This window comes from Chrysemys picta, chromosome 5, assembly GCF_011386835.1.
Source record: "Chrysemys picta bellii isolate R12L10 chromosome 5, ASM1138683v2, whole genome shotgun sequence".
Classification (NCBI taxonomy): Eukaryota; Metazoa; Chordata; order Testudines; family Emydidae; genus Chrysemys; species Chrysemys picta.
In genome coordinates, this window is record NC_088795.1 from 30,389,579 (window position 1) to 30,415,436 (window position 25,858).

The following is a 25,858-nucleotide window of genomic DNA, read 5'->3' on the forward strand; positions in this document are numbered from 1 at the left end:
TGGGAGGAGCCCTCTGAGCGACCTTCCCTGGGTTGCTTCCTACCACTGCTTCCTTCCCTCAGCTTCTGCCCCCAGATAAGGAGAAAAGAACAAGGAAAAAGGAAACCAAACTGCCAGCCCCAGCTGGGCTCCGCGTTTCTTCAAGGAGCTTTCTCCAGCCCCTTTTGGCAGGAGTCTTCAGGATAGGTTTGCACTTCTCCCCATCCTCCCCCTTCTGAGCTTGGTTGCTCCCTTTTCAACCCTGTCTCCAGTTAGAGCATGCTCTGCAGGATTGGAGGGGCAGGGCTACCTGAACCCCTTCTGCCCCAGTGTGGGGTTTGTATACCCCATCACATATCCCTTCCAAATATTTTACTATTATGACAACATTTGTTATTCTTGTTATTCATATAAATGTCCAGTTCCTTTCTGAATCTTGATAAGTTCCTGACTTCAACGACTTCCTCAACAACTTCCTGTGACAAAGAGTTGCACAATCTAATGGGTATCCCTAGCCTCTGTTTTCCAGAAGCTGGGAATGGGCAACAGGGGATGGATCACTTGGTAATTACATGTTCTGTTCATTCCCTCTGGGGCACCTGGCACTGGTCACTGTTGGAAGACAGGACACTGGGTTAGATGGAACTTTGGTCTGACCCAGTATGGCTGTTCTTATGTTCTAGTTGTACATTCTGTGAAAAAGTATTTCCTTGCATCCCTTTTGAATTTGCCATTTTATAATTTAATTGAATGTCCCCTTGTCCTTGTGTTATGAGATGGGCAGAACAGAAGTTCTTGATCTACCATCTCTAGACCATTCATTATTTTATATACTTTTATCATGTCCACTCTGTTCATCTCCTTTCTGAGGTAAACAACCCCAATCTTTTCAATCTCTCTCCATCTGAGAGCTTTTCCCATGCCATTGATCATTCTCATTGCCCTTCTCTGAACTCCCTCTAATTCTGCAATTCTCCTACCTGCTACTGATGACTACTAATTTAGCAATATTCATGCAATAATAAGAAAAAGTATATACATTTTTTGTCTGTGTTATATTACTTGCATTTTCTGGAAGTGAAAAAGCCCCAGGCTCATCATCTGGAGGGTGATGTGGACTACCAAGTGGTGTCTTTGAGGAATGCTGTTGGTTTACTTTAGTATCTGTTATAATTCCAATATGCTTTCACTACTGTAACACACACCTGCATATTGATACAATAAGTAGAGGGAGGAAGTTACAATACAAACTGAGGTATAGTGTATGCCAAGCCACATTGAAAGGAAGTTGATGTTGCTCTATGCTTTTTGTTGTTGTTTTTAAGTCTGAGCATCAAAGTTTATCTTCCATTTGTGGGGAAGGTGGAGGAAATAAATGCACCTATCTCTCTCACTGTCTAGGTTTTCATGCCGCGCACTGCCAGTGGCCAGAGTATCTGAGACCACCAACTGAATTCATTTATTTCAAAAGAAACAGGGATTATTTTTTCTTTTAATTTGTTTTTGAGTGAATCTAGTGCTCTTGAATGGTGCCATTGAAGTCCTCCGCAGTACGGATGCAGCATTTGGCAGTGCAAGCTTCTGCCATGCTGCCCTGCCTTTGTGTCTCACACCTCACCTGAAGCTATTATTTGTAATGGTGTGAGGATAGTTCTGTGTCCAGGGCCCTTTTAACTCTTGACATATCTACTGAGATTGCAAATAATTGCCAGTTTTGATGGTGGCGATGCAGACCCCAGTCCACTGTGAACTGGACAGGGACTAACAAACTCTTTTTAAGTAGGCCACAGAGCAGTAAAGAAACAGGAGATTGAAAAATATATAGTGACGTACGTACACACACACACACCATATCAAGCAGTTAGTGGGACAAAGGAAGAGGAAGAGAGCAAGAGAGAAAATGTGATGCAGTTCTCACATGGCATTTTTTTTAACCTAATTAGTAACAATGGAGAGTCTTGATTCCCCACTGCATTACTTGACTGGTATTGTGTTCATACAGGATTAGCACAGTAGTGAATGAAGCCCTTATTTTGTAGTCCATAGTCAGGCAAGATTTCTACAGAAGTCAATGGGAGTTTTGCCTGCATAAGGAGTACAAAATCAGGCCCTTAAGATGAAAAATTAGTGGTTCATCCTTCACTATCACAAGATAAGGAATCCAGACAGTACCATGTGCTTCTTGTTTGAGGTTTGCCTTTTATCCCACTTCTGTGCTTTCTTGTTCACTAGGCTTGGCAGAATTTGATTTTTTTTTTCAATTTTTGACGGTTTTTCTCCATTTTTATTTTTAAGATTTTGTTTTCTATTTTTAACTATGTTTATGTTTACAGTTGGGATAGTAGGGCTGGGGTTAGAGTTGGGGCAGTGCTGACAGTGGGACTGCAGGGGGCTCTCTGTTCGGCTGACTGGCCAAAGACACCTCGTCCTAGCCCCGTGAAGCAGAGAACCCCCTGACCAGGACTACAAGGAGGACAGGCCCTTGACTGCAGGGTGTTGCTGAACATCTGCTGCCTGGGGACAGCTCCCACGCTCCCGGCTGGTGTGCAAATCAGGCCATGACAGCAGAGCTGCATAGGGCTACCTGCACAGCTGCAGGGCCGGTGACACCCAGTCCCTGCAGGCATGCCGACTGTTACCGATTGATTTTTTTTTTTTTCCGTTGATTTCAGTGCATCAGACAAAAGTAATGTTTACTGACAGTTATGGATTAAAACCAAACCCTGACAAACCTATTTTTAGCCTACAGCTGTCAGCAGAGTCAATACTGCTGTCAGCAGTATTAACATCTTGTTTCAACTCGTCCCTTTTGACAGAAGCCCCCAATGCATCCAATTTAAAGATTGTAAGAATGGACAGAACAGCAGGATGTGTGACAGGAGGAGAGGAAATTTACCTTCTTTGTGACAAGGTTCAGAAAGGTAAGAGCCCCAAACTGTCTGGAGTTCTGAATCGGCCCCTTTGATTGGGATTATAAAGTAGCTTTGCTATGTTTCTCATGGACTGTATGCTTAAGGCCTGCAGTGGTGGCCTAACATTCAAAGATCCTGTGCCACCACCGCTCCCATTAACTTCAGCCGGATTTGTGAGTTCTCAGCATTTCTGAAAATCAGGCCAGCAGTGATTAGGGCAGCAATTAGTGATCGTACACAGCCCACCCATAAGTAATTTGTATGGGAACAGCCTGGAGAGTTGCGGGAAAGAAACTCACGTATCCTTTTCCCTCTCCCCCAACCAGCAGACACTGTCAAGGACACTACGCCAGCCCCTCTGAAGTTTCTGTTCTAACCCTCCAGGCTGCTAGGGTTTGTGAACACTGGATATGTGCAATCATGGACCCTATGACCACACCTCTGTGGTGCCCTCAACCCTTTGTATAATGTGTAGTGGGAGCTGCAGGTGCTCAACACTGCCAATAATCAGGCCATATTTATGTAGATGTCAAAGGAAATGAACCTGTAAATAGTTACTACCAGGTATCAGGCTTATGCAATGTGAGGCATCCTGTGGACTCACAGTAGTAAACATTATTCCTGGAATTAAGTGTTTGCAGGATCAGGCTCTAAATATGGATTTGAATGCCTAATTTAAGATACTCAAATTTGAACATATTGGCCTTTGTTTTCAATATTCTGGTTTCCTGTTCATAGATGGAAGTAAGCAGAAAAGAAAAAGGGGGCTTGGAGTGTTTTAATCTGTAGATTAAAACAGGGACCCACAGATCTACTTTATCTCTACAACAGCATGCACGGTTCTCTACCTGACTGTAGAGTAGAGTTGTGAAATGATTCAGGCATTTTCTATTATTCCACACTGAAGCAGAGAAGGGTGTAGGAGAAGACAGCATACCATGTAGTTCTGTAGGGAATAGAGAAACTGGTGGAGTTTGGGGAAATGTTTTTTTTTTCCCTTAACACTGTAAATCCACGGCCTTTCCAGGGGATTAAGTAAAATGTAATTTTTTTCTTAAGTCTGAATAAATGGAAACTCCAAAGTGGGGTTTCCCCTTAGACTGAATGGGGTTTCCCCTGACTCCGTCACTCTCTGAAACCTCTGTGCCCTAGGAAACTTGAATGCAAACAGCAACAGCGTTGGAAGGAGTGTTTCTAAATCTGAATGCTGCCCGATTGGGGATCAGGAGGAAGCAGCCCACCTACCCTAAGGCCCCTTCCCATTGCTTAGGAAGATAAAGAGTTCCTGGCCATTAGCCAAAGACAGAAAATGAGCTTTTCATATCTCTCCTCCCCAGGATGCTGAGGAAAGAGTCCTCAGGATGTCCTGTTTTCCCCACCTCTCCAAAGAGGTCTATGCAGAGGGCCCCCAGCCCAACAGAAAAGTCTCTGCCCCTCGCACTGCTTTGTGAAGGGGAGAGGAAATGCATTGCTGGAGAGCACTTAGCTCATGACTGCTGCTGAAAGTAGCTGCTGTCACTCTTAACAGTAGCTGAGAAGTGGCTTTTTGCCAGCAGTAAATAGAACTTCAACCTGAACCATTCAAGTTTCATTCAGATTTCAGAATTCAGACTGGTGGGGAGGGAGTCCTGTATTTCACACCATAAGTTCTCCCATCCTTACAGTTATTCTGTATCGAGCTACTGCACTAATCCTGTTTAACCATAGAACAGGAAGCAGTGAACCTGATTCTCCACTCACACCAGTTTAAAACAAGAGTAACTCCACTGAAGTCACAAGAATTACATCAGCGTAAAACTGGTGGAAATAAAATCAGAATTCAACCCCTAATAATGTTTATATAAATCTTCCTAAACTTATCGTACTTGAGAGGGGTAAAGTTCTTGATGTTTAATGTATTCTTCTAAATGCAACACATTACCACAGAAAACAAATACTGAGTGAAATTCAGCATTAGAGAGAATTATTTTCCTTTACCAAAAATCTTGTATCGTTGTTTACAGTATGAATTAGTGCTAGGAAAAATATAATCTCCTAAAATCCACTGTTAGAACTGCCATCCACCATATTATTTTTTATTAGAAATTGATTTAACCAAAAGCTTAAAAAAACCCTAGAGGAATTAACACTCTGACACTGTTTGCAGATGATATTCAAATTCGTTTTTATGAAGAGGATGAAAATGGTGGCGTATGGGAAGGCTTTGGAGATTTTTCTCCTACAGATGTACATAGGCAGGTAAGTGACCAAATAGCTGTCATTTGCTAATGGCTTTCAATTCTTTAGCTAGTAGGGCCCCATTTGAACTGATGGCTTAGTAGTGAAAGGCTCTAAATCCCAATACTAATTTTCGCAGTCACCATCTTCCCTCTGTTACTTCATAAGAATAAATATGACCCGGATTTATTTTAAACTGTAAATCATAGTGCCGATGAAAGGTAGAAACACACTAAAAGGAAATTTGAAAACTATGGTGCGAAAGTAATGGTAAGGGAGAGATGTAAGGCATGTCTATGGAAAAATAGTACAGGGTAAAATGTCTCCAGACCTCCTACAGGAATACTAAGGACACCAGGGGTAAAAAGATAAAGCAAGAGAGAAAAATACAATACCCACATGTATTATATATTCATGTATCATGTGACAATTCAAAGTTTCTAAAAGGCATTTAATCTGTAATTAGCTCCGAACTAGAAGTGAAAAATAAAACGTGAATTTATAGTTGTGGTAGCCTTCATGCAAGTGAGATATTCCTCTCAGCTGTAACTAACTAAAATTCCCCCAAATACAAAAAGTTAGATGTAAAGCAATATCTTATTTCAGAAAACTCTGTTCCTGACAACCTGCTGATCAATGTTTTTCACAGTTTGCTATTGTATTCAAAACCCCGAAGTACAGAGATGTCAATATCACAAAACCAGCATCTGTTTTTGTCCAACTGAGGCGGAAATCTGATCTGGAAACAAGTGAGCCAAAGCCATTTCTGTACTACCCAGAAATCAAAGGTAATTCATTTAACCTGTTCCATGCATTACAAAGGGAAAATATCCTGTTTGTGAAACAGCAGAGTCCTCATGTATTTCCTAATGTTGGGTACTGTTCTTGTTCTATGTTTTTTTACCTCTAGAAAATACTGCACTTGTCTGCTAATATTGGGCAGAATTAATGGAAAAACTAGTCAGGGCAGAATGTGTTTACTTTGATATTTTATGTTGGACTGTTGTGCAGTAAACACACAGGTCCCTACAAGGGATTAGTGCCAACAGGTATTTTATATACATAAAATGTATATATGCAGTAGGTGGTGCTTTTTTCCCCGGAGTCACTTCTGAAACAATACTAGAGGTTATTGTACTGCAGGTGCTGCCTTTCAGATGAAACATAAAACCAGGGTCCTGACTAGAGCTGGTGAGAAAATAGAAAATATATTTTCATTTTTCTTTCATTGAAATTTTAGGAATGTTCTGACCAGCTCTAGTCCTGAGCACTTGTGTTCATCAAATAATCCCCGGCACCTTTTGCAAGAGGAAGGCTGGTGTGATTGGTGGGGGTTTTTAATTACAATATTGTAAATCTTTTAGGTGAAGTGTAATAGTTGGAATAAGACCTGGTGACTATGTTGTTCAGTGTCAGGAAGCTTACTCACTGGATTAATACTTTTTAAAGACTTGCATGCTGTGAATTAATCTGACTGAATTATAAGGTTGTTCTTCGTGTTCATGTTAGCATTAATAATAAATAGTAATAAAAATATTTGCATTATGGCAGAGCTCAGGGATCCCAATCAGGGACCAAGGCCCCGTTCTGCTTGGCATCATACTACGCAGATGTAATAAACAGACAGTAGCTTACAATCTTAAACCCTGATCCAGTAGCATATGCACATGTGCTTAACTTGAAGCACATGAGTAGTCTCGTTGAAGTCAATGACTACTCATGTGCTTGAAGGCATATACATAAGCATTTGCAGGATTGAGGATTTAGCTTGTGACGAGAAAATAGGTGGACAAAACAGAGACATTGGGGGGGGAGTGTGTTATTTATATTTTGGTATAATAAGCAGCAGAAAGTGATGGTTGCTGAGAAATTTCCATGTTCGCTGGTGGATATTTGAATTTAGGTGAACACTATTTTTAGCATCCAGGAATTCCTTGCCCAAATTGTATAGAAACATTTTACAATACTCCAGATCTAGCCCACCAATTTTGAGGCTGACTTTTTTGTAGTTTTTAGAGGGGTGAAAATAATTGAATGATGATTTCTGTAAATGCCTTTTCATAAACTCTGTCCAACATATTATGAAGGCTGGCATTCAGGGATGGTATTCTAGCAACTGTACTCTGCTATTTCCCTGTTGAATAGTGCTCACATGAGCTCAGAAATGTATGTGTTTTTTATTTCCTGGGCCAGATGCATTAGCTGCTTTTTAGGGCTTTCGCTCTTCCTGGGTGTGAGTATATTTGATGCAGGTACACTTATCTACATACTGCATATGACTGTAAATTGTGCATTCATATATAGACTATTCATTATATTGATTCATATGTTCAATACTTGGCTTTGATGCATTGATTGATACTGTTCTGCATGCAGTTTCCTTATCACACTTGGCATATGCCTGTTAGGAATTATTACATTGTTTGTTGGGGGATATTTTGTTCTTTCCTCAACAGTGTTGCTGGGCTTCCTCTTTGCTAGAATTTTTATGTCACTTTTTGACAGCTCCTCTTTTCATGATGTTTCATTTTCTGTATGTTTAACTTTAGAGTGCTGTTTTTTTCCCCAGAGTCTTCGGGATTTTTTTGATGGAGCTGGGGATTCTGTTTTACCTTTATTTGTTGTACTTTGTGTAAGGCTGGTTCTCCTGCTACTGACCTGCATGGGTTTTTTATGTCTTGCTTTAAACTCATTTTTCTTTATGGCCTTTCTGGTACTAAAGTATGCTTCGTTTAAGTTGGACCCTGATTCATCACCAAAACGTGGCCTCTTTCTAAAGTGCATTTGCTTGGGAGAGAAAATTGCCCTTTTGTTCCTAATGGGTAAAATTTTCAAAAGCGTATAAGTGACTTAGGAGCCTAATCCCATTTTCAAAAGTGATTAAGGCACTTTGATATGTCTGCCATGTCCAGTCCCAGTCATCTGTATTTGGGTATTGTGGCACCAGTTATAGTATTAGAGAAGCTGTATGGACTTGTGTGCGTGATTTTGTCTTTGGTTCTGTGGTCTGTCTGAGAATGTTGCTTGGTTTGTTACTTACTGGAATGTTTCACCAAGTCTTTCTGTACTAAAATGATTTGTTGTTTGGAGCTGAAAAAGTTTACCCTACTTACAGCACTTCTGATTTCCCCTTAAACTATTGTTTTTTAGTAATGCATTCAGTACCAATGTTCTTTTCTGTCCCCAGCTGATGATAGAAGTGACTCATCCTCTCCTTTTGTTGTTTCTCTTTCATTCTGTCCCTCACCCCAAAACACAGATAAAGAAGAAGTTCAGAGGAAGCGACAGAAGCTTATGCCTAATTTTTCTGATGGTTACGGTGGAGGCAGTGGTGCCGGAGGTGGAGGGGGTGGAATGTATGGAGGCGGAGGAAGTGGTGCTGGCTCAGGTAAAGAGAAAAGATAATTGATCAGAAACATAAGCTTTAAATTGTAACATGTGTGGTTTGTCCCTCTAAGTCATAGAGAAAGGACGTGCTTATCTGTTATTGAAATTGACATGGCGAATCTCTGTATTTCTATAGGTATAGACAGCCTGAATCTCATTTCACTTACTTTGATGTGGAACCAGTGTAACTCCATTGACTTCAGTGAAGTTACTCCTCATTCTTACTGGTGTGAAATGAGAATCAAAGTTGTAATGTTTTCCGTAAATCCATTCTTTCCTGTGGGAGGCCACATAACCCCCTCATTATTTTTCTTCCTTGAGGTTGTATGTCACAGATCGCTTCCTTCTGGCCAAGGAAGACTGGGCAGAAATCCTTCACACCCCATCATTGTCAATGCCAATTAGTTAATGGCAGTCGCTGTTGAGAAATTCGAGGTGGGGGGCTCAGGGCTGGGGCAGGGGATTGGGGTGCAGGGTTGGGGTGTGGACTTACCTCCGGCGGCTCCTGGTCAGCGGTGCAGCCGGGGTGCAGAGGCAGGTTTCCCACTTGTCCAGGCACCGCGGACCGCGCTGCACCCCGGAAGCAGCCGGCAGCAAATCGGGCTGCTAGGTGGAGATGCGCAAGCAGCTTTGCGTGACTCTTGCCTGCAGGCACCACCCCCCACCCTCGGGAACCAGCCAATGGGAGTGCAGAGCCGGTGCTCAGGGTGGGGGCAGCGCGTGGAGCCCCGAGGCCCCACCATCTAGAAGCCAGACCCACTGCTGGCCGCTTCCAGGGTGCAGCGCAGTGTTGGAGCAGGTAAGCACTAGCCTGCCTTAGCTGGGCAGCACCGCCAACAGGACTTTTAACATCCAGGTCAGCAGTGCTGACCAGAGCAACCCAGTATCTGACATGCCACGACCCAGTACTGGGTCATGACCCAAAGTTTGAAAAATGCTGGTCTAAAGCACGTTATCAGAATAAAAATCCATTATAACTACATTAATTACAATTATTCAGGCAGCATGCCAAGCTGTTCGTTGAGCAGTAGAAGTGGTATGCTACCTCTTAAATTCTGAGAACTGCAGAGATAGAGAATGCAGCTAGCCAGGCATCTAGACTTTCCTTTGATGACATAGAGATAGGAGGTGGGGCTTTCATCCGGAACATGTTATTTTAGTAGGGTGGAAAATCCAAAGGACAAAATACTAAAGGAGCTGCACATGAAATAGTGATTTTGTCTGAGCATTTGATTTTCACTGTATTGCTTGTTTTTGATCTGGAGAATAATTCCGGTGATTCTTTTTCCTTTTACATTGCTGTTGTTTTTAGGGTACGGTTATCCCTCCTATGGGTATTCTGCTTATGGAGGCATGCCTTTCCACCCAGGCACCACAAAGTCTAATGCTGGAATGAAACATGGTAAGAAACAAAATAGCATGGTTGCCACAGCATAGTTTACCAACTTTGCTTCACTAATCAGCAAATACTGTTAATGACTACCAAAGTGATGGAGCTTGGTTGCTCTAAACTGGACTCAAACAGGATTAAAATATGTGTGTAAACACTCACATGTGTTTACAGTGATCACTAAACATCAGCATTAGCCAACAGAACCCCTCACTGTTGTCCCAAATACTACAGTTTCCCCTATGATTAGAATAGACAATAATTAGATGGCAAATGGTTACATCTTAATGGTGAACTATATATGCTATTGACTGGATTTGATGTTTATATGCAGCAAAAACTATTTTCCCCAAGGACTTAAAAATTAGCCAATGGACTGTGGCTTCTGTCATTATAGCTCACTGGAGGCCACTTTTTTAACCTGTGGAATATTTATTTTCCCTGAAAATGAAAAATTTCAGCCTTCAGAAAAACTGTATTATGTGATATCACATGACGTACCTGTTAAATGAGTACAAATAAACAGCGAGACATATTTGTACATTGGCTAAGCACAATCAGTGGGATAGATGGTGTTAAAGTGACAGCACCCCAGAGAAAGCACCGAGAAGCATCCTGTTTCTGTGAAGCAAAATGCCTCTGAGGTGCCTTATTGCTCTGGGCGGGAGAGTGATCTGCAATAGCTCTTTAAAAGATACTGCATTGTCCTTGCTCTTCCCCTCCCCTTTCCAGTGAGTTGTTCCCAGCTGGCCCTTCCTCTCCCCATTGTCTGGCCGAGTTAAGGGAGAGTCACAGTCTGGCCCAACGTGATAAACATGCGTGGCCACCTGAAAAATTAAGTTAACAGTCAGGACAACTCATTCTTTGTGCCCAAAACCAGGGAAAATCAATTCAAACCCCAAAGCCCCAGAGCTTTAGTGAAAAAGACAGATGGGGCCATTTATTTCCAACATCTGTGAGATAAATTATACCATCTGTTACACCAGTGTCAATCTGGAATAATCCTGTTGGCTTTGGTGGAGATACTGCAGACTTGTAACATTGCAACTGAGATCAGAATTCATCCCTACATTTATTGTTAGATAATTGGTTTGTTTAATTTTATACTTTAATATGGGGGTCGGCAAAGTGAAAATCTTAAATAACTTCAGAACAAGTTACATTTCTCTCTGTGTAATGAACTTGAGAGCAGTGACTCTGTAGCATTTATTGATATATGTCCTGATCAAGTGCCAATTGAAGTAAATGGGCATCTTTCCATTGATTTCATTGGGGTGTGAATGAGACCCACAGAGCATTATCATTTGTACAAAAGAATCACAGTATCAAAAGACTAATGCTTTTCATTTATGTTGTAAGGAATTTCAAATGATATGGCTGAACAGGATGGGGAAAGCTGCAATAAGCACGACGACAAACCAGATATGAAACATAACACGACAGTGGAAATCACAGAGAGGAGGGAGTCCAGAGTTTGTAGTGGTGAGAATAAGGAGGAGGATGTTACTTTGTCATGTACAGCTGGAGTAGCTGAAGCAGATTGTAGGTTACAGGGTAAGTGAACAAATCAGTCTATTTAGGGCCATTCATAGGGCCAATCTCGTATATGGGAGAAGTCTGTGTTAAGGACTGGAAATATCACAAGTTCCCGCTCACAGAGTTTCCATCTTTGCAAGGGTGTGAGGGTTAAAATTTGCTCCTACTTGGAAATGGCAGGAGATCAGTCTCCTAAACCTGGGATCTTCCAAGATCAATGTATGCCAGTGCTATCTATCAGCCCTTGTGTCTCTGCACTGCCTCCCAATGACTCTGTGATCCATTGAAGTCCGTAGAATTACACAGCTTGTAAATCAGCAAAAGGTTTGGTCCTTGATATTTAACAGGCTTCATTGTACGTGTGGAAAGGTGTTATTTCCAAGTATGTAACTGTTGCATCATTGTTCCATGCAAATCTATTTCTAAATTGCATGCGGAGCATTTTATTAAATGTTTAATTTAATATAAACTGCATCCATTGCCAAATAAAGAATAAATTAAACAATCATATCAGCATTGCTTCACAGCCAAGTCTTTATAAAAAAAAAAAAACAGAAAAGAGAGAAGGAATGGTTGAAGGAAGTCTTTTTGTAGTAGGATAGCCCTCTGGAGATTACAAATGTACACCTTTGCCTTGTCAAGCTTCCTTTTGCTGACAGTCTGATCAGTCCATATTTTGAGGCGTCTTGAGTGCCCATAACTCCCATCAAAGTCAACATCTATGAAAACCAGGCCATATGTGTCTTAGATCATTCACTGGAGACATGCTGTTGGTTGGTTGTTATAATAGAAATGACAGATAAGGAACTTGCTTTCCCTGTCCCATGTATAATGTGTTATGTAGCTCTTTCATGCAGACTGCTCCTCCTTTCTGGAATGGAGAAAGGGATATATTATGTTGTGTGCTGGTTGCATTATGTGTCATTTACTATAACAATTAGACAGACATTGGATTGGGAAAACAAGTTCACACAGTCTTAGAGTTTCAGTATTTAAGCCTTCCGTAGGTGGCTTCTTGGCACTTGAGAGATCATGTGGTGCCCTTGAGAGAAATTGCTGCTTGCTGGCTCTGAGAGTCAACTCCTGGGTTAGTTCAGGAAACAAAGCTAGTAACTAATGGGTGTGCACTTGTGTGAGGGCGTGATGTTGTCTGTCTGTTTCCAATGAAAGGAAGGGCTTGGATTATTGAATCTAATGGTTGAGTAATAGACAGCACATCAGGAAGCTGATGATTATTTCTTTATCAATTATACAAAAATAAAAAAGAGAGAAACAGGGACTCCAATTTGTGTGAAGAATATATGCAGAAGAATTGGGTCTGTGAAGTGCACCCATTTGAATGTAATCTGCACAGTTTTGACAACTGGGTTTAAAGGAAATGTATCTTCTCTTATTCCAGTGACAATGTAGTAGGCCTTTCCCCAGAGCTCATTATGACAAACCAATGAGGTTTAGTGTCCTGCTTATACAAAAATCTGAAACAGAGTTTGCTGAGAAAGAGACCATGTTGCTTGTGGTGTCCTATCTTGACGCACATGTTGTGTGTTGATTGGGTTAGCATTAGACACTAAATCTGTTATTTAGTGCTGAGAGGTAGTAATAAGTTATAATTGTCAGGCTAATGATGTGTCTACAGGACCCACTGTCCTCAGCTAGTTGGAATGTCAGCCTGACTCGGATATCATAGAATCATAGAATATCAGGCTTGGAAGGGAGGTCAGGAGGTCATCTAGTCCAATCCCCTGCTCAAAGCAGGACCAATCCCCAGACAGATTTTATAATTATGTAACCCCTAGAGCATGACCTATAGAAAGAACACAGGCATTAATACTGACCACAGTTGAAGAGTCCCTTTTATCCCAAGCATTACAGTGTTACTGTTTACATAGCAAAAGGTCCTGAATTCCTTTCCTCAATGTACACATGTGTGTTTTAGCTGGCAACTACTGTTTTCCTTGCTTGCTCATACTAATTTATTACAAGGGCCCATGAAATCTCACTTCGGAACGGTTAGGAATATAGACTGTCTGGTACAATTGACAGTCCTCTCCAGAATGGTAAATGTGGTTTGAACGTTCGTCTCGCCTCACCCTCTTCCCCATATTCCCATTGAATTGGAGCTGTGGATTTTATTTGGTCAGCAGTTTGTGACTTGGTTCCACTGATGACATACGCAAATCTTTCTTTCCTTTTTTTTACCCTGTAGTGTATTGGGTAATTGAAATTGCTGTGGTTATGTTGCTTTGACACTAATCTGAAGATGTTGTTTAATTTAAAAATTCTCTTTGATGTATTTATGAGAGGAGGAAAGATGGTATAATCTTGCGGTTAAGGTACAGGACTGGCCGTTGAGACATGAGCTTGATTCTTGGCTCTACCACAGATTTTCTGTGTGACCTTTGATATCAGTTAACCTTCCTTTGCCTCAGTTTCCTCATTTAAACTACGAAGGTGATGTGTCATGAGGCTACATTTATTAATGTTTGTAGAGCAATTTGAGATGCTGAGAATGAACCACAGAAACATGAAGTATTTCAAAGTTCTGTGAGCAGGCTCTCTTCCCAAACTGCTCTCAGATATAATCCACTAGTATGCATAGTTCAAATTTACCCCCTTTACAGAGTGCAGCTCAAGTCTTCTCCCCAGATGTGGTTGCTCCTAGGATTCCTCTCCCCTGACTATTCCGTCCATACACTAGTTCATCTTTCTAGAGAGCCACTACCTCCATCTTTACATCTATATGTGGTAATTAGCTGTAGGAGCCTCTGTGAGTCAGCAGAATGTACTTAACAGTATGCGCTTAACATTCGCCAGGCAGAATCAACACCTGCTGAATGGTGTGAAGTGCTTCAGAAAAACACTGCCAGCCTGTTACAAGCCCCACACCTGTTGTGTTATATCTGGACATTGCACTGAGATAATTTGTAACTCTGATGAACGCAATGATTTGTGTTGCAGATGATCTGTTCCTGGAGAAGGCAATGCAGCTTGCTAAACGTCATGCCAATGCTCTTTTTGACTATGCTGTAACTGGTGATGTGAAGATGCTACTAGCTGTTCAGCGACATCTTACTGCCGTCCAGGATGAAAATGGTGACAAGTAAGTCACTACTGGGTGAGGCCTGGATTTATTGAGTTGAACATTTCTGTCCCTTATTCCACAGGAGTGTGATCAGCTCATTCTTGTCATCAGCTCTTGGGGGAAATCATGGATCATTGCGGTAGGAGTTTACTAATCAGATAAATATTTTTCACCATCACATCCCTACCTGCCCATCGCCTCACCTTTTAGAGTCTTCCCTCATTACATCTCCAAGGATGTCATTCATTACAATAAATTCATGTAGCACAGTATTTATTATTACCAAACCAGTTAATTCGTGTTTGTAAAGCACCTTGAGATTCTTGGCTTTAAATCACTAAGGCACAAAGGACTATTCTTATTATGCATGACCCTTCACTGTGGGCACTGAGGGTGAAATCCAACTCAGTGCAGAGGCCCCACACAACACCCTGCACTCCTTTAATTCCATATACTAAAGTGGAGCTTAAGGTGCAGTTTGTTGTTCAATGAAAAGTGACTTTGTAGAAATAATATCATGGGGTTCCATGCTGATTGTCTCTCAGTGAGACCACACTCAATTTTCTCAGTTTATTCCCCTGATCACCAGTAGTAAAAATTCTGTAGACCTAAATTTTGCCCTCGCTTATACCTGTACAGTCCCATTGCCTTCAGCGGTTGCACAGATGTAAGTGGCAACAGAATCTGGCTCTGTAGTCAGAACTTATTTAGCACTCCCGTTTGATCATGTTTGAGCCAAAGTAGAATCCAACTCACTCCTCAGTTGCATTGACTCCGCAGTGCTAAAAGGAATAAAATGTAGTGAGAAACCTACTTTTTCAAAACTAAATTCAGTAGATGCAACTCTGAATACAGGCCAAGAGCAAATCTATTGAATAAGAAATTACCATGTTTCACTGCAACTTTTCAAAGGATGACTGTATTTTAAATGGCATGAAGGGCTTGGGCTGGCGATTTCCTCTAAATTGAAGCATAACATACTGTAGAAGCTGTTCAGAGCTGACAGTCTGTAGCTGCCACATGAGAAATTACACTTGACAAATACATACTATCAAGTGGTTTGATAACCTAGTGGGAGGCTGCTGTTTTTGTTCCAGTTTCTGTGAAAATGGATTTCAGATTACTGAAAAAGCAAGGAACATTAAGTGTTTCAAAATGATAGCTAATTTATTATTAGAGACAGTGGTTATTTTAAAGCACTTTGCTTGCCCAATTTTGGGCAATCCAATGTCTGTTTTGAAGACAACAGGAATAAGAATGAGCAGGAACCAGCAATAAAATTGTTAGAACTTTTGGTGATACATTTTCTGGGTGAAATGAGTTGTTAGTCTCAGTCCAGTTGCCAGTTAACTTATTGACAGTTTCAGCAAAGGCAAAGAACTGAATGATCCATGGAAAATAAACTACCTAGAGGCAATCCTTCTGGATCAAGATTGTGACCCACGACGTGGGAGCTTACACTGCTGCCCCCATGCTGTAGCTGTCATGGGGATAAATAGTAGATTTCAGTCTCCAGGATCTTGAGACCTAGGTCCTTTCCTGAGTGCTCAGTTCATGTACACACTTCAGAAATATCAAATAAAATAGCAAACTCTTGATGATTGTGGCTGCCAGCTTTCTTGCAAGAGTTGTTTTACAGCACAGAACTACAGACTCTAGGATCAATGCCCATCATCTTTCTACTAAAATCTGTTAACAAATCTGATTGCCTTTAATAAAAATATGTAACTGATGAAAGTATCTTTAAATTACCCTAAACTTTTTAAATATTTTGAATTTGAATTCTGAGATAAAAATAAAAACTCCTTTAATAAATTTAGTAACAAACTTCAAGAAAGACAATTGTACTGAATACCCACAATTCCCTGGATATCTGGTGGCCTTGTGATCTTGTGCCTTGCACTGTAGTGCCAAAAGATACATTATTAAAGCTGCCCACCTTATTAGACCATTCAATGAATTAGTGGATTTTTCATGGAATATATATTCAACAATTCTTTACAGAGCTAATTGCAGTTACAGGGTAGAATAATAATATTCGGAGAAGGAAAGAGAAATAAGGACTGAAGGGCAAAGGAGAAGCAGTATGTTTGAGATATGACTATAGGCAGACTGTCCGTGTTATAAGAAGTCTGTTCCATTTGGGAAGAGCTGCAGAGGAGGCAGCTCTTGTATAGGAGTGGCGAGACTGTAAGAGGAGCCCAGTGCTAGACAAGTGGAGAAAGAAAGGGAAGAAGTAGCACAGTATTGCCAACCCCAAATGTTCTAAATTAATGAGCCAGCCCCCACCCCTCAAATCATGAGATTGGCTTTAAATAGTACATCTGGGGAGGGGGTGTTTACCTTCTGATTTCTGAACTTTTGGGTGCACTACAGTCACTGTTTCAAACTTTCCTCCATAACCATGAGGGCGAGAAACTTTGTTTTTTAATTAAAGCTCAGATTTGCCCTTATTAGAATGACTTCAGGAGCTGGGGACTTAAGAAATATTATATATTGCAAGAGACACAGTAAAACCTGAGAGTCAGCCACAGAAGAGAGGTTCAGAAATTAGACCAGAGCAAGTCCAGGCAGGGTTTCAAAACAAGGAGGACAGTTTTGAACTGAATCTGGAAATGAACGGAGGAGCTGTTTAAGGTATTTTACAGTTTGGGTGATAGGATTGTACTTCTTTGATGCTGTTACAATGTTGAGAGAGCTGGGACTTGGGAAGAGAGTAGAAAATGGAGTTATAATAGACTGAGTGGTCTTGTCTTGTGTGGTCACTTACATATTAAAGGGTTTTTCCCTTGGGTGTGACATCTCCAGCTAACTTTGAGTCTGGGGGGTCCTTAGTCACCTTCTTTATGAAAATGAAGACAAGAAAAAATGACAAAGTTGGGGAAATCCCCATGGGAAAATCTGCTTTAGTTACACAGAATCCTGTGGAAATTCTGTATGCAAGTTCTGAAAGTGTGAAACTTTTCATGTGCTTTATGCTTCTAAAACAGTGGTGGGCAACCTCCGGCCCGTGAGCCGCAGGTTGCCCACCACTGTTCTAAAATATTCCAGGCTTTTTAACACACTGTAAATCAGCGTCTCTATGATCCAAAGCTTGCTATAAATAATACTAGATTTGGAGAAGGGGTCACATTTACACTCATGCCGTAACATTCCCCCCACTGGTTCTGTGCTAATTTTGAATTAAAATTAACAACTAGGTTATTGATTGAAAAATTTAAAGAGGGAGGGAATAATCTTCTTTATACAATACACTGTCTTTTTAATCCCACTCTATTTTGTGCACTAAGGCAGGTATTTAAGCCTTGGATTTCAGATGTGAAACCTCATTTCCACTGAAATCAATGGGAAATACGTACCTAAATACCTTTGAGGATCTGGACCTTAGAGCCCAATTGAGCTGTCAGGACAATAAATGGAAAAACACCTGTTGTTGTCAATGGGAATTGGATCAGAACCTTATTAAAAATTAATTTTTGCAATTAAAGTGAACTTGGTTTTGTTTGGTTTCATTTCAGTGTCCTTCACTTAGCAATTATCCACCTTCATTCTGACCTGGTGAGAAACCTCTTAGAAGTGGTGCTGGATTTTAATTCTGATGACATCATCAATATGAGAAATGACCTTTATCAGGTATGTCAGAATGCAGTGATAAGTGATGTTAATCATTCAACTGGTAACAGAAATTTTCTGCAACTTATTTTTTCCTTTTATCTATCACACAAAACCCAAGTAAAACCATAATGCAAACAGTTCAGAAATTCATAGACGGTGGGACACAATGACAGACTGAAAGGTGGTAACAGAGCGTGCATACTCTTATTGGTGCATATGTGTAACTTCAAGCATTGTTACGGAATGTGTGTTTATTGTAGAACAGAACCCATATTTTATGCCATTTATCGTGTTTTCTGGTCAGTCTCTTTTTACCAGGCTTCTCTGTTACTAAACTAGTGGTATCAATCGTGGTGTGCCAGCCTTGTCAACATGTTTTGAGCTTTCAAATACCATGCTTCTTCAGGCTGGCGGATCAGTTGCTGGGTCACGTATAGGCAGAAGGGGGCATGTGTAACAAATAATGCACTTTAAAGTAGCCACTTCAAGTCAATATCAGCACCCAGAAACAGAGCTCAGAGATTCCCCTTTCCTTTCCTGGTTCACATGTGCAAAAAGAGAGATGCTTAACCCCATACTGTCTTCATTTAGAGAATTGTTAGGTCCTGGAAGCATGAGCCTGAAACTTTCACATCCCCAGCCCAGACATGTTCTAGAAAGAACTGTGGAAATCCTCCTATAAAGGGTCTGTTTCCATATCCCCTACTATAAACACAAAAGGTCTATGCCTGCTAGATAAAACACATAATACTCCCCTGGTAGAGGTGCACCAATGGTAGCAAGAAAGAAAAGCAGACAAGGCTCAGGCAATGTTACTGTTTTATCTAACTCCACTCAGAGCTGCACCAGTAAAGCGTTTCAGGTCTGATTTTTCCCTATTTAGATAAGCCCAAAGGGCTTGATTTTTCACTGTCTTGTGCCTTTTGTAGTTATTTTCACTGGTGTAAAGTGAGTCTAACATTGGTGTAAATGAGTGGAGAATTCTGGCTTGATAGTGTTTTACACCCACTCCCTTTCTACAGGTAGAATGGCTATTCAAGGAACAAGGCGGTAGTAGGTATCAGGTTCTTAGCATCTACAACAATCCCTATTTAAACCTTCAAAGTCTCCTTAGAGTGGGTATTTTGTAAACCAAAAGCTGGAGAGGGTGAAATACTTTAAATCTACAGTATAGGCTGGGACTTCATGACAATACAAATATATTAGAAATGGATTTATACATATGCTCCAGAAATAACTAACAACTCCAGACGGTGTTTCTGTACTGATGATTCTGGTGACATTCACAAACAACTGTAGCCTCACCCCTGTAGTCTACATTATCACTAGACTCTTGGGATGGAATTAATCATTTTTTATGCATAGTTGAGTATAGTCCTTAATATAGTAATCAGAATATGAAGTTGGATTTGGGCTTGATTTTGCTTTTGTATTCTATGATATTATATTTTATATTTTTAAAGGCTAAGAATCTGATTTCCCTCACAGTAAGAAGACTCACTGTACAAATACAATAATATCTGTAACAGAGGTTCAGCATGATGCTGTTTGCCCACCAGAATGTCACTGCTGCAGTATACAGCCCCTCCTGTTGAAGTATGAACACAAATCTTAGTTAGAGGCAGTAAAAGCCTTGAAGTCTAATGTTGGGGTTGCAGCTGGTAGCATTGCCATACTAATGGAGACCATGCAAATTACATCACCTACCTAGACAGACATTATATAAATGCAACATTCTTCTCTGCTTTGTCAGTTTTTAAAAAGAAAACAGCAGATTTACATTTAATATGCCTAGTCATTTTAAAGGATTTAGGGGACATCACCATGGAGTTTTTCCTAGGAATGGAATCAGCAGAGTGGTTCAGCTACAGATGGGAAGGCTGGATTTGGGTTTATACTCCCTGTGTGACACAGAACTCAGGCCTTTTTGGGTCCAGGCAAGCACAGGGATTGGTTTTAGGCCAGAGAATCCATTTCCACATGGATCCTTTCACTTCCTCAGTCCTCCACCCTGTGCAACTCCCTAAAAGCTCGACTACTTGGTCTGGACAATAGGGAGTGGATTTGCCTCTTAGAACCCAGTCCTTGCACACACAAAGCTCCCATTGACTTTGCTGGGAGTTTTGAGAGCCTGAGAAATGAATGATCAGGCACTTAATCTGAATGCTGATACTGGGCTATGGGAATTTTATGTCCTTTAAGTACAAGTATGAATCGTGTTCACAGTTCAGTGGAAGGAAATATATACTAATTTGCATCTAGTATTTCAATTATCGTAGTACCTTTTTGTGTAAGAATAAAACATTAAAATTATGGATCACTGTGAGTAATTTTTAAGAGGCTTCTATGAAAATGACATATATGTTGCTCACTTTCTTGTGGTTACTTCTCCCTCCCTTTTCTAGGCACCATTGCACTTGGCAGTTATCACAAAGCAGGCAGATGTGGTAGAGGACTTGCTAAGGGCTGGAGCTGATGTCAGCCTTCTGGATCGACATGGCAATTCTATCTTGCATCTAGCTGCCAAAGAAGGAGATGACAAGATTTTAAATATACTCCTTAAGCATGAGAAGACATCTCCAATGATCAACCATTCAAATGGGGAAGGTACAGAAGGATCACAGCAATTTTTATATTATCTCTTGGACAAGCATATTAATTATGCTTCCAGTTCCACATGCAGGGCCAGTTAGACAGAATTGCAGGGTCTCAATGTTCAGGGAGATGGTGGTGTTTGGAGGAGGGATTTAGGTTTAGTAGGAACTGGAGAACCTTTTGGGAAAGAAGGAGCCTATATAGGAAGGATGGGCTCCACCTAAACCAAAACAGAACCAGATTGCTGGCATGTAAAATTTAGAAAGTCATAGAGGAGTTTTTAAACTAAGAGCTGGGGGAAAGCCGACAGGTATGAAGGAGCACACGGTTGAGACAGACACATCCCTTAGGGAAGGATTTATTAAAGAGGATACTCTGTATCCTAGTAAAGAGGAGACGGTAGAAGTTGATGAAGTACAGGTAGGAACTGAAGAGAAACAGTCAAACAAAAAGAAGTCCCATTCAATTACATCACATGAAGGCAGAAAATTAAATGTTAACAAATTTTATAAGTTGTTCTATACAAATTCAAGAAGTCTAAATAGTAAGATGGGTGAACTTGAATGCCTGTTATTAAATGAGGATATTTATATAATAGTCATCACAGAAACTTGATAGAATGATGATAATCAATGGGACATAGTAATACCAGAGTACAAAATATATAGGAATGACAGAGTAGGTTGTACTGGTAGGGACCGGGGCACACTACGTGAAAGAAAGCATAATCAAAAATAGTAAAAATCTTAAATAAATCAAACTGTACCATAGAATCTCTATGGATAGAAATTCCATACTTGAATAATGAGAGTATAGCAGTAGAATATACTACCAACCACCTGACCAGAATGGTGACTGTGATTGTAAAATGCTCAGGGAGAATAGAGAGGTTACAAAAACAGAAAATCTAGTAATAATGGGGGATTTCAACTATCCCTATATTGACTTGGAACATTTAACCTCAGGATGGGATGTAGATATAAAATTTCATTGTACTCTTCAGTAGTGACAATGAACTGACAGAATAACTGTTGCTACACCTAAGAGTTTATGGACGATCCGGATTAATGAAATACATGGAACTGGGCTATAGAAATCTAGGGGGCCCTAGTTGTCATGGCATAATGTATGATATCTGATACATTAAATATTACAGGAGACTAAGGTCCAGGTTTTATAAAGACAAGCCATTGTCCAGGCCTTTTAAGAACAGAACGACCATACTGGGTCAGACCAAAGGTCCATCCAGCCCAGTATCCTGTCTGCCAATAGTGGCCAATGCCAGGTGCCCCAGAGGGAGTGAACCTAACAGGTAATGATCAAGTGATCTCTCTCCTGCCATCCATCTCCATCCTCTGACAAACAGAGGCTAGGGACACCATTCCTTACCCATCCTGGCTAATAGCCATTAATGGTCTTAACCTCCATGAATTTATCCAGTTCTCTTTTAAACCCTGTTATAGTCCTAGCCTTCACAACCTCCTCAGGCAAGGAGTTCCACAGGTTGACTGTGCACTGTGTGAAGAAGATCATTTTCTTATCAGTTCAAATTTCCATTATATTTTATCTTTAGGATATTAGAATCTTATTGCTTTAACTAGTTTATTCCTTTTTTCTTTGGAAGGGATTAAAGAGAGTCACTGTTCTTTATAATACACAGACAATGTATTTTTAACATGTGCATTCCTATTAAAGGTTTTTAAAAGTGGCACCATTCTAGACACCATTAATGATTGCTGCTTGGAGCAGCTAGTTTTGGAACCCATAAGTGGGGAGAGACAATTCTTGATTTAGCCCTAAGTGGCGCACAGGATCTGGTCAAGAGGTGACTATAACTGAACCTCTCCGTAATGACAACTATAGTGTAGTTAAATGCAACATCCTTGTGGGGGGAAATACCAAAGAAACCCACCACAGTAGCATTTAACTTCAAAAATGGCAACTACACAAAAATGAGGAGGCCAATTAAACAGAAATTAAAAGGAACAGTCACAAGAGTGAAATGCCTGCAAGCTGCATGGGAACTTTTAAAAAACATCATAATAGAGGCTCAAACTATAGGTATACCCCAAATTAAAAAAAAAAACAGTAAGTGGACCAAAAAAATGCCACCACGGCTAAACAACAGAGTAAAAGAGGCAGTTGGAGAAAGAAAGGCATCTTTTGAACATTGGAAGTCAAATCCTATTGAGGAAAATATAAAGGAACATAAAATCTGGCGAGTTAAATGTAACATTGTAATTAGGCAAGCCAAAAAAGAATTTGAAGAGCAACTAACAGAAGACACACAAATTTATAGCACAAATTTTGTTTAAGTACATCAGAAACAGAAAGTCTGCCAAACAGTCAAGAGGACCACTGGACAATCAAGGTGCTAAAAGAGCACTCAAGGAAGACAAGGCCATTGCAGAGTAGCTAAATTAATTCTTTGCATCAGTCTTCACTTTAGAGGGTGTGATGGAGATTCCCACATCTGAGCCGTTCTTTTTTTAGGTGACAGATCTAAAGAACTGCCCCAGATTGAGATGTCAATACAGGAGGTTTTGGAACAAATTGATAAATTAAATAGTAATAAATCACCAGGACCAGATGGTATTCACCCAAGAGTTCTGAAGGAATTCTAATATGCAATTACAGAACTACTAACTGTGGTATATAACCCATCATTTAAATCACCCTTTGTACCAGATGACTGGAGGATAGCTAATGTAATGCTGATTTTTTTAAAAAGTCTCTAGAGGCAATCCTGGCAATTACAGACTGGTAAGCCTAACTTCAGTACCAGGCAAATTATTTGAAACTATAGTAAAGAAAAGAATTATCAGACACATAGATGAACATGGTACGTGGAGAAAAGTCAACATGGTTTTAGTATAGGGAAATCATGCAACATCAATCTATTAGAATTCTTTAAGGGGGTCACCAAACATATGGAGAAGGGTGATTGTACAGGGTACGTGGACTTTCAGAAAGCCTTTGGCAAAGTCCCTTACCAAAGACTCTTGAGCAAAGTAGGCAGCCATGGGATAAGAGGAAAGGTCCTCTCATGGATCAGTAACTGGTTGAAAGATAGGAAACATCAGGTAGGAATAAACTGCCAATTTTCCTGGTGGAGAGAGGTAAATAGTGGGCTCCCCCAAAGGTCTGTACTGGAACCAGTACTGTTCAACATACTCATAAACGATCTGGAAAATGTGGGAAACAGTCATGTGCCAAAGATCGTTGATGATACAGAATTATTCAAGATAGTTAATTCCAAAGCAGACTGTAAGAGATACAAAGGGATCTCACAAAGCTGGATGGCTGGACAACTAAATGGCAGATAAAATTCAGTGTTGATAAATTCAAAGTAATGTACATTGGAAAACGTAATCCCAAGTAAACATACAAAATTATGAAGTCTAAATTAGCTGTTACTGCTCAAGAAAGAGATCTTGAAGTCATTTTGGATAGTTCTCTGAAAACATCTGCTTAGCTAACAGAATGTTAGGAACCATTAGGAAAGGGATAGATAGTAAGATAGCAGATATCATAATGCCACAATATAAATCCATGATACGCCCACGCCTTTAATACTGCATGCAATTCTAGTCACCCCATGTCTAAAAAGATATATTAGAATTGCAAAAAGTGCATAAAGGGACAATAAAAATCTTCGGGGCATGGAACAGCTTCCATGTGAGGAGAGATTAATAAGACTGGGGCTTTTCAGCTTGGAAAAGAGACAATTAAGAGGGGATATGATAGAGGTCTATAAAATCATGATGGGTGTGGAGAAAGTGAATAAGAAAGTGTTGTTTACTCCTTCACATATCACAGGAACAAAGGGTCATCCAATGAAATTAATAGGCAGCAGGTTTAAAAGGAACAAAAGGAAATATTGCTTCACACAGCGCACAGTCAGCTTGTGGAACTCCTTGCCATGGGATGTTGTGAAGGTCAAAAGTATAACTGGGTTAAAAAAGAATTAGATAAGTTCATGGAGGATAGTTCCATCAATGGCTATTAGCCAAGATGGTCTGGGACACAACCCCATACTATGGGTGTCCCTAAATCTCTGATTGCCAGAAGCGGGAGCTGGATGACAGGGGATGTATCACTCGATAAATTGCCCTGTTATGTTCATTCCATCTGAAGAATCTGGCGGACAGGATACTGGGCAAGATGGACCATTGGTCTGACCCAGTATGGCCATTCTTATGTTCTTACATTCTAATTTTTAATACATATTACAAAGATGGATAAACTTTGTACTAGTGCTGTTCATAGCTATGTTCATTGCTCACAATTTTCCACTCTTGCTTTTTCTCTCTCTCACACACACACAGGAGAGAGAGAGAGAGAGAATAACAAAACATATTTCATATAGATTAATTTTTATGTATTCAGATGGAGTGTTATAAAAACTTATTACCACAATGTTTCCATATTTGTCAGTGTTCATGTGTATTTTGTTCTGTAGGTCTCAATGTGATTCACATGGCAGTGATGGCAAATAGCATGCCTTGTCTCAGACAGATGATTGCTGCTGGAGCTGACGTCAATGCTCAGGAACAAAAGTCTGGGCGAACTGCGTTGCATCTGGCTGTCGAACAAGAGAACATCTCTTTGGCAGGCTGCCTTCTCCTTGAGGTGAGTGCCGTGTGGGCATAATTGTTTTTTGTAGTTCATTTCTCTTTGCTATTTAAGAAAGCTTTATGATAAATTCCTAAGAGCGTCATGATTTTGTTGCTTACCCTGGTTGGTAGAATGGCAAACAAACACTGTAATAATGAACAATAACAGTAATAGTTTGTTTAGCACTGATAGTGAGCTTGGTGCAGTGCCTGAGGAATTTACAGTCCAAGATCCTGATCCTGCAAAGACATGTGCACATGCTTAACGTGTACTGTGAATAATCCTACTAAATCTAATGGAATCTAATGTAAAGTTAAGCACATCATCTTTGTAGGGTTGGGGCATAAGCAGACAAACAAGACAGAGAACATACTTCGTGTGTGTGCGTGTACACCCATACACATATACTCAGTCATATCCTGCTCCCATTCAAGAGCAAAATTCCAGTTGATTTCAGTGGACACTGGTTTGGACCCATAATAGAAATATCATAGAATCACAGAAGATTAGGGTTGGAAGAGACCTCAG

At 40.4% G+C, this 25,858-nt stretch overlaps 1 protein-coding gene across 5 annotated transcripts in view; it reads left to right on the forward strand.

Annotated features, from left to right (window-relative positions):
• Positions 1 to 25,858, forward strand: part of NFKB1 (nuclear factor kappa B subunit 1) — a 79,736-nt gene that overhangs the window by 45,934 nt on the left and 7,944 nt on the right. For all 5 annotated transcript variants that reach the window (XR_006176776.2, XM_005278519.5, XM_008179152.4 and 2 more), the window contains exons 9-18: positions 2,796 to 2,900; positions 5,038 to 5,129; positions 5,758 to 5,896; positions 8,368 to 8,496; positions 9,808 to 9,897; positions 11,245 to 11,439; positions 14,380 to 14,521; positions 18,022 to 18,136; positions 20,524 to 20,725; positions 25,176 to 25,345. Coding sequence is in view for 4 of the 5 variants with exons in the window: in XM_005278519.5 (XP_005278576.2) it covers positions 2,796 to 2,900; positions 5,038 to 5,129; positions 5,758 to 5,896; positions 8,368 to 8,496; positions 9,808 to 9,897; positions 11,245 to 11,439; positions 14,380 to 14,521; positions 18,022 to 18,136; positions 20,524 to 20,725; positions 25,176 to 25,345 (1,379 nt within the window). In the remaining variant the exon portion in view is untranslated. The remainder of the gene's footprint in view (positions 1 to 2,795; positions 2,901 to 5,037; positions 5,130 to 5,757; positions 5,897 to 8,367; positions 8,497 to 9,807; positions 9,898 to 11,244; positions 11,440 to 14,379; positions 14,522 to 18,021; positions 18,137 to 20,523; positions 20,726 to 25,175; positions 25,346 to 25,858) is intronic.